At 35.4% G+C, this 10,157-nt stretch overlaps 1 protein-coding gene across 1 annotated transcript; it reads left to right on the top strand.

The window, feature by feature from the left end:
* Positions 1-28: 28 nt before the first annotated feature.
* Positions 29-10,078, top strand: LOC119191758 (apoptosis-inducing factor 3-like). Its single transcript, XM_037445621.1, is given in 7 exon segments — positions 29-144; positions 293-379; positions 3,468-3,804; positions 8,744-8,796; positions 8,799-8,882; positions 8,885-9,137; positions 9,139-10,078. Coding segments are annotated over 7 exon segments (1,776 nt in total). The 5' UTR covers positions 29-77; the 3' UTR covers positions 10,034-10,078.
* Positions 10,079-10,157: the final 79 nt, after the last annotated feature.

The following is a 10,157-nucleotide window of genomic DNA, read 5'->3' as shown; positions in this document are numbered from 1 at the left end:
TATATTTGCAACACTGTAAGTTCCGGTATTTGACAGGCGCACACCCCGCAGACCGAAAAATTCAAAACACTTTTACTATGGTTGTATTCATTCACAACAGAAGTAGTGTTTTAGTAAGGAAGGTCGCGAAATATTTCGTCCAAGGTGAAATAATTTGTTTTAATGAATCTCGGATAGATCTTTGTTTGACTATTGTGTAAATCTACATTTTCAGTTGTCAGATATCAGCTGTTGCTTACAACTGATCAAATTTACGTGCTTTTGTGTATAAATTTTGACGTTGTATTTGTAGGTCCTACAAATAAAAGCAGTATGGGTAGTTCTTACTCGAGATCATACTCTCCGAACAATGGTCAAAATGGAAACTCAAATGAAAGACGTAAGTTTTTTATGATACCAACAAGTATTTTTAACCGCTTATTTCATCACAAGATGGGATAATTATACTTACATAAAACTATGACCAGTGATTCTTAACTATGTGCTTCTTTTTATCACAATAAAAATTATTATGAAATACAATTTATAAACAATTTAGTTTTTTTAATGAAGATTTTTACCACAGTTTTTCTGTTTATTACATTCGAAAAGACTACTTATGTGGTAAGATTGAATATTTATGTATTTATAGAAGTTAAAATAAGTAACAATTATACCTTTCTTATTATGACTTATATGTATATATAGCTTAGTTTATTTTATGTAATTTTAAATTCATAATAATCTTGTAGAAATAGAAGCATTAATATTAAAAAATAGTTATACTAAAAAATGATTACTAATTACTTAATAAACTCATAAATATTAATAAATTCTCCAACAAAATTTTGGTAATCAAGACCAGTCTCAATCCATTGTAATAATAAGACTACAGAAGAGAGGGAGAGAGAGCAAACACTGCTAGCTCATTCTGCTTTGATCAGACCATAAATAGCAAACATTTTAAAATGTAGGTAGATATTGTAACTTTGACTTTTCGGACGACCAACACCTCAGTCACCCCTTTGACCATGAAGGCTGCATAATTTATGAAACATTGAAAACTGGAAATCATTTCATTTTGGTTTAGGGGAGTAAATAAAGCTTTATTTGCTGAAACTTAAAAATCTGTTTTAAATCAATGATGAATTTTTTTACTAATTAGTTGCATGTGACTGACTGGTGGACAATTTGTGTCATATAGAAAAACAATACCAAAAGTATTTTTAAACATGTTCTTAAATGGATTAATAAAATATACATGTTTAGCTATCAGTGGCTAAAGGTGAAATATTCCACAAGTTAACCATACACAACATATAGGTACTACTACACATAAATGTGGTCTGCATATTGTTCTAATGATAATTAGATTGTATATAAATACTACATAAAGGGAAGGTAGGAATCTGGTTATATGGCTCCTTCTCACTTGTTAGGTATTTTGTAAGCACTAAATTAGAGTTACATTTATTAAAGTTTAGTTCCTTTTCTTCTATTACATAAAATGCCTTACATACATTTGTGGAATGATGTCATACTGCATTAAAAGCTTTGGTCTATTCATAAATCTTCTGTAATGAAATAATTATATGACATAATGAGTTGCAATAGTTAGTTATTAGTTATTATTAGCAACTATAGTGTAGGGAGCCAATTGAAGTGGATGTATAGAGCAACTTAATTTGTAACGTATGACAAAGCTCCTTAGACAAAAAAAAAACAATAAGTTTTAGCCCATTTAGGAACATGAGGCTAGATTCTTCATATAAGGAGAAGAGTATTCCACAATTACATAATCACAATTGTGGCTTGAAACAAATGAAACTTAGAATTTTGCAATATTTTATTTTAATCTGTGATATATACCTGCTTAGGGCACCTTAAATTTACTTAATCACCTATATATAAAAAGAAAAATTTAAATTGCTTTTTTACAAAATTAAGTTAAATGTATTATGATAAAGTTAAGTTTTTGTTTGTGAATGCACCTGAAAATGGAAATTCGGTTGGGACAAATATTATAATTGTATGTTCAGCCCTGGCAGCACGTTTTTTACGGGGGCGATAAAATACATACATAAAAAAAAACAGATTTCTTTTACTTTTGCCGCATATATCAGTGACTAACGGGAGCGTATGTGACACTTATTTCTTGAAATGACCTTTGTTTTGCTTGCGCCTGGTCCTTTGTGGCGCAAAATTTTGCTGATGCCCCGAGCAACAAGAAACCAATAAGAAGAAATTCAATAAACACATAATACAAAAATTTCAATGTTATTTATATTCATAGATTACTCAAACTACGTCATAGATATAATAACTGAGGTGTACAATATTTGATCTGCCTTTTCTCATTTTCTTTATCCCTGTGCACGATAAAATGTCTCATTAATATGTATGTCGAAGGCTTCGCGCGACCCAGTTTTGCGTGGAATTTTATGTGAAGTACGAAGTAGTCGTTTATCTCTGGCATTGTTTAGTCGTATTATCGGATAAGTTATGCAAGCAATATAAAGACAATGTGCGTGGTCATTCTTTTGTATTAAATAATAGATAATCGAATAATAGCATAATTAATATATTTTTTAAATTAAATTTTGTTGAAATTATACAAACTTACAATAAAAAATATTGTGTGACTGTACTGGTTTTATAATAAGGTGTTAAAGATTTCAATGAACCCATATTTATAAAATAAAAACGATATTATTTTTCTTGCCGTATTTGACAATACAGATCTCTACATATTATAAACAAAGTCCCCTTTTCAGTTTATCTGTAAGTATGTTATCGATTTTCTCAAAATCTTCTGAAAGAATATTTTGGTAAATTTTGATATTGAGGTAGTTTAAAACCCTGGCAAGGTTATTGGCTACTTTCTATCCCGGGAAAATATACTTACAGCGGGTCTTTAATCCGGAAAACTCCATCACGCGGCCGAAGCCACGAGCAAAAGCTAGTTAAATATAACATCATATGGGAGATATTTATAACCATATAGCGTGTTTAGAAACACTTAAGCTACATGTGGTAAAAGACAGTGAAAGCGAAAGCTGTTTTTCTTTTTAATGCAACGAATATACTGCCTCGATGGCGTAGTTGTATTGCGGTAAGGTTGCAGTACTGAGGTCTCGGGTTCGGTCCCCGTGTCGGGCAAAGTGATATTGGCTTTTTTTCTACTCAGTATCCTCCCGGATCCTGGAATTTGTGCCCGTTATGGCGATAGACTCGGGTTTTATCAAATCATGGGTTAGTAGAATACACATGGCAGAAAGTCAGTGCACTAGTTGTTCCTGCCTACCACTATGGGGATAAAAGGCGTAAGTGTGCGTGCAAGGAATATAGGTACAAGTTTCGAATCATTTCGTGCCTGTAAACTGTGAACAAAAAGGAACAATATCGATAACTTTTTGTAACTTGAAAAAAAATGTCACGCTCTCTCTATTTGAAATTCAAATTCTTAGCGTTTTTTTTTCTTTAAACAGGTGGTACGATATCCCGTATGGAATCCAGTAGCAATTACGTGGAATCCGTGGTGTGTAAAGAAAATGACCTCAAAGACAACGAAATGAAAGTGTTTGACATTGGCGACCACGGAAAAGTGCTCTTGGTAAAACAGAAAGGCGAGTTTAATGCTTTGGGTACAAAATGTACGCATTACGGAGCGCCCCTGGTGTCTGGCGCGTTAGCAGACGGCAGGGTGCGGTGTCAATGGCACGGCGCCTGCTTCAACATTAAGACAGGTGACATCGAAGATTTCCCAGGATTCGACTCCCTGCCGTGCTACCAAGTAACCGTGACGGAGAAGGGAGAAGTTAAGGTATTTATTTTTATCATATTTCCTTATAAGTTAGGATAGAATACGTTACTTACATATTATAACTAGATGTAGCGTACTCTAATTGCTGTTGCTTCGATTTTTTTTTACAAAGATCAATCTTTAATTTGAATACCTTCTTATGTCAAATTTTTACATTAAATAAAATACGTTATCTCACTATGAGCATGACGTGCATGTTCATATCGCGTTATAAGGAAAATGATTTTTACATCTTTACAAGAGAGATAGTTTGTAAATACAACCTGTCGACATGTTATTGCTATGTTCTAGTTTGTATGTTAGAGCTTTGTAAACAGTATGCATCTCACGCATTCGAAAGGCCAGGTGATTTACATTATAAGATTCTCTCTGACAAATTTTGCATTTGACCTGCATATATTGGTGGAGAAACGATTTCGCGGCAATGTGTGTTAGCGGCTTGAGCTTTCTTTATCGCATTTTTTATAGCGAAATGACTCCACTGCACCTGTTGTAAGTGTAGGGTTGTCCAGATGGAATATTAATGAACAAGGTTATCCCTTGTCAGGCGATACAGTTTCGACGTCATCATGAAAAAAACGTATATATATTTTACTTGTTAAAGACATATTTGTAATCAGTACAAAATAGTAAACCAATTTTTTTCTCCGTAATTTTTTATGTAGAAACATCTTTTTCACTTCATCATCATCATCCACAGCCTGTAGAGTCCCACTGCTGGGTATAGGCCTCTCTCACATCATGCCATCTTTTTCGGTCCCGAGCCAATCGCATCCAGGTTCGACCCGCAATTCTTACAATATCGTACACCCATCTTGCCGCTGGACGGCCCACGCTACGCTTGCCTTGCCTTGGCCACCACTCATGGCTGTAAAATTATACAATCCTGTTTGAAACTGATTCGAAACTGTTTCATTGTCTTGGCACCTTTGCTTTACCAAACTGTTATGTTTTGTGGTAGTGCACCCGCACTGGTGCAATAACTAGTAACGGCCGAATTCACTTGGCATTGAAATACTTCGTACCTATTTTATTTTTCTTAGAATGTTATGTAGGTTAGTTTTTGTCGAAGTGTATTTTACTAATTAAATATAACATTCGAAATAATAACTGCTACGAAAAAAATAAATTTTAAATTGTGTAAGAAAGAAATTTGTAAAGAGAAATCAATTTCGAAACTGAACTTGCTTTTCCCACGTACTAAGCGTAATACTATTATGTTTGTTTAGATGCAATTTTCTATCTCATTATGAATTAGAATACATCTTACTGTGACTCATTAACATGCCATAACTGGAATAACACTCCATGACATCCATTTTTTAAAAAAAGAATTCCTTTACCTATCCGAAAGTCGTGTTGTAAGAGACCGAGACTAGATCCAACTGCTCGCATCACACTTCAATTGGAGGTTGTGTCGGTGCATCCCATTTTTTTCGCATGTTCTAAATTATTGGTGTCTACACGGACCTTAATGGTAACCCGTATCGAGATTTTACTTCCGGTAAAATCGTATCCGAAAAATCCACACAAGTATTGCCCGATTTCGATGTCGAAACCAGAATATTTCGCTAGACCGAGGGAGCTATTATTGATTACCATTTACTCGCTTCTATAAATATATTTAAAATTTATTCTCTAAAATATAATTTACGTATAACTATATCCGATTCACATTAAATATCAATACACGGATGGCACGCGCTTTTATCACGATCTCTCCTTCACCTTTAAAGAACCTTTGACTTTCAAAAAGTCTGCGAGATCTACACTCTGCGACCCGCATCCACCGCGCCTAAACCCGTTACCAATCGGATTCAAACTGTGGTATTCCATTTTTAAAAAGGTTTTTTCAAATAACCGCCTTCAACATTTATTTTATGCGCATATACATTATAAGTAACATAACTAACAAAGCAGATCATATTGCTCGTGTTTAAAAATATTCTATCCGTATATTGTGTATGATAAATATTTTATGTCTTTCAGTTATTTTTAAAAAATTATAAATTATTTCTGCAGATTTTATGCCCTCTCTATTTCTCGTTTTTATATCCTTCCCATGGTTGTCTGGAAGACATTGCCTAGAGCGATAAGACCGCCATTTATACATGTGCCTTATGTCTCTCTTTTCTTCTTTGTATCATTTTTTTCTGTTTAGTACAATAAAGAAGTAAATACATAAATAAATTAAATTAAAAATTACTAGTGTTACTATTACTCAATGATATGTTTTTTTATTTGTTTAAAAGAAGATTGTTATCCAAATGTAACCTGCAAAATCATATTGTGACTAATTTAGTGGATGTGAGTAATGCGCTTACCTCATTTTGTTTTACATTGACGTTGTGAGACGGTGGTTTTATCAAGCCATGTCTAATTATTTCCTGCGAAGTTTAAAATACATTCATTATATGCTATAATTGACATACATTTCATATTATGTTGGAAAATGTTCGTACATTTCCACTTTTTCATAAGAGCGACAAAACCGGTCGTGTTTACTTACGTGACCTGATTAATGACAATTTAAATGTTACGCACTCAGTTATTTTACGTTCTTGGCGTTCTTACGAATTTATGCAGAAATTTCAAATACTTTTCCTCGTACTGTATGCAAAAAGAAACATTATGTTGTGTAGTTAGGGGGTCTTATTCCGTCTACAAAGGCAAATACCTGTGTTACTAATTACGGGCCTTCTAATCAAAGGTTTGCTTTGAAAGCGATTTGACATCTCTTGACTATAAAACAGAAAGTATATTATTAAACTTGATAGGATTCCTTAAATCAGGCATTGACCATGAAATACAGCTCAGTAAAATAGGTAATGAAATCTCTACAGTACAGGATTTTTAAAAATAGAATACATTCATGATATTCCCACCAATACCTTGGAAAGAACTATAATATTTCTTGTTTTGATTAAATATCTTGCGATAAATTGCAATTTTTTTGATAAGGGACCATAGCAATGTGCTCCCAGGTACCTTTAATAGTAATTATATTAAATAAATACCTTTTTAATTACCTAGCTAATATGTACTTAATAATTTATTCTATGCCACAAGTGCGCACTTGTAATAGATTTCCGTATCCGGACAAGTACCGTACGTAACGTAGCATTCATGGCCTCAACACTAAAGGCTTTTCTGAACTCCATTGCCTCCGCCTGTAGCGATATCTCAAAAGTGGCTGACCTTCGTTCGCCTTGACCAACTACGCTCGTAAGTACCTGGCGTAGGGTTGCCACATGACAAAACGTAAGGCTAGAATGCAAATTTAAATCTTATTTTTTATCAAAATAAAACTAGTTTTCGGATTTTATCGCGATTTTCTATATCATATTTATTTTTTTGTTACTGATTTACGAGTAGGTATTGTTAATGCGCATGTTTATGAGGATGTTTGCATTTTGAAGTATTGTTGGTATTTACAAATTAAAACTCGTAAACTGCAGGTTTAGTTCAAATATTGTACACAGATAGAACTTCCAACAGGATTCTTACTTATTTTCCATGCAGAAAAGTACTTACATATTTAAGTAATATTATTTTGCAAAAGATCTCACATCGGCTAAGCCTTCAGCATGACATAATCAAGAATATTATTACATGCAATTTCAAAATGGCGGCATTATAGTTTGATTAGCTCGTCTTGAAGTACTTATACCTATGAAGCACTAAAGGCTAATAATTGGGGTAAAAACAAGTGGTAACCCTGACCTAAAAGCTATGGCGAATTCTGATAGTCAGACGTTGCGTTGCTTACCGATGACTCAATATTTACCCTCGTGATTCAACGACAACCGTATAGCTTAGGTCTTATTAACTTCTCTTAAATAGTTAATGCAGTAGATATCTACTTGAATATGTATATTTTTATCTTCGATGGGGCAGAACATGGTGCAAAACCAATGCCTTTGCCTTTGCTAATGTATTCACTTTTCATCGAGCTTATGTTCATCCCAAGGCAATGGGAAGCGAGCCTATTGCCATATAGAAAGAAAGAAAACATTTATCTATCGAACCATATCTAGCAAAGATTCCAATATAAGGACGATAAGTAGGTTATTTTTAGTTAACAGACCTGTGATGAGAATAAACTCAGTGTTCAAAACCAAGAAGGCGACTTAACCAATGAAGCGATAAAGCCTAGAATTGATCAGATCAATGTCAATGATAAAATATATGTAATAAAATAATTCAAAGGCGCGTCAAGTCACGAGATTGCGTTCAAAGCCACGTTCCTTTAAGTATTGTTTTATTATGGGAGACGTGTTTGGCGCTGCGTTAAGGTTTCTTAGCCGTCTGCCACCTGGTCGCTATTTACTCGATTATTGTGTCACCTTGAGTCCGATATTTGTCCACACCGGTCGAAGATATACTGTTGTTGATCGTAAAGACTGTAAATAATAAATATGCTGTATTTATTGTGGCTGTTAGTGGATCTAATAATATTTCTCATGGTCGTATTAATAAGATAGTAAAGGGTCTGACAGTATGTCATCCAAAGGGCCAGTAGGTATATAGTAATATTATTATGTATACAATATTTTGCCTATAAGCTTTGTTCTTGATTTGTGGGACACATATTTGTAATTTCGCGGACTCTTTGGATTTAATCAGGATCGGTGTGTAATTTCTATAATATTTTTTAGATACGATATTTTTATAGAACTTGTTTACACTAGCCAGAAATTGAATTACAAAGAGCTGATTCATTCACTTAGACTTACCTACGTGTTGTAATGCTTAATAATTGTACTGTTGACAATGTCCCCCAAATAGTGTTTGCACACTGTTCATTGACGGCGGTCACAGTATGCGATGGCACTTGTCCAAGTATATTCCCGAAAAGGGGAACTTACCTAGTTTTAAACAAAGAGTATTTTTAATTTATATTTCGTAATCGTAATCTGTCAATTCATCCTTTCCAGGTACGCGCAAAATCAGCGATTTGAAATCTAACAAACGCATCAAGGATATGGGAATAGTTTCCCCTGCGATGATTCTGTCGTGGTGGTAGTGGGCGGCGGCCCCTCTGGCGCCACCTGTGCCGAGACGCTACGTAGTGAGGGATTCAAGGACGGATCATTGTCGTCGCCAAAGAACCCCATCTTCCGTACGACAGAATTAAAGTATCCAAAATTGGTGTTGTAACCGAAATTGAAAAGCTTCAAGTACGATCTCAAGATTATTATACTGATGCCAACATTGAAATCCTGAAGGGAGTAGAAGCCACTAAGGTGGAAGCTAATGATAGACTGGTTCATCTCAGTAACGGAACTAAACTTCGCTACAGCGCACTCTATCTCGCGACCGGATGCAAACCTCGTGCCGAATAGCCCCGGCATCGACCTAAAGAATATATTCACTGTGAGGAACTTTGAAGACGCCATCAACATTCTTACCACTTTGGGCTCTGATAAAGATAAAGACGTTGTTGTTCTCGGCCTGAGCTTCATCGGACTCGAAACAGCCGCATCGTGTAACGATAAAGCAAAATCTATGACCGTCGTGGGCAAAGACAAAGCTCCGCTCGGCCAAATATTTGGTCAGGAAATTGGGCACAGCCTAAAAATATTGTTCGAAGATAAGGGTGTTAAGTTCCACTTTGAAACCACAATAACCAAATGTAACGGTGAGAATGGCGTGATAAAATCAGTGGAGCTGGCTAACGGAACCGTCCTGCCCGCAGATATGCTCATTTTGGGCGTGGGTTCAACATTCAACACCGATTTCCTAAATGATAGTGCTATCAACATGGAAGCAAACGGTGCGGTCACCGTCAACGATAAGTTGGAAACTAACGTGAAACATGTTTTCGCCGGGGGTGATATCGCGTATGCGCCGGTAGCTGCGTATGGGAATAAGCACATGAGCATAGGACACGTCGGTTTGTCGCAGTACCATGGGCGTATTGCTGCTCTCAACATACTAAAGAAAGAAACGCCTCTAAGAACTGTCCCTTACTTCTGGACGATGCTGTTCGGCAAGTCAATACGGTACGCTGGCTGCGGCAGGCCAGCTAGCTCGATGATCGACGGAAACGTAGACGAATTGAAGTTCGTAATATTCTTCTTCGATGAGTCCGACAAAGTGATATCCGTGGCGTCGTGCATGCGAGACCCCGTCGTTTCACAGTTTGCCGAGTTTCTGTATCAAGGCAAGTCACTATACAAGAAAGATTTAAAAGACGACCCTTTCGCTTGGACGAAGAACATACACTAAGCTAATCTGCAACGGCGACGCATTTCAAAGTATACATTGGAGAAATATCAGTATAACTGCTTCTCATATTTTAATGCTTCAGTAAATGGCATTTTTCAGTCTTTAATTTTCTTTAGTTACTTAT

The sequence above is a fragment of the Manduca sexta genome, unplaced genomic scaffold (assembly GCF_014839805.1).
Source record: "Manduca sexta isolate Smith_Timp_Sample1 unplaced genomic scaffold, JHU_Msex_v1.0 HiC_scaffold_1890, whole genome shotgun sequence".
Classification (NCBI taxonomy): Eukaryota; Metazoa; Arthropoda; class Insecta; order Lepidoptera; family Sphingidae; genus Manduca; species Manduca sexta.
This window is presented reverse-complemented; position numbering and strand designations above follow the sequence as displayed.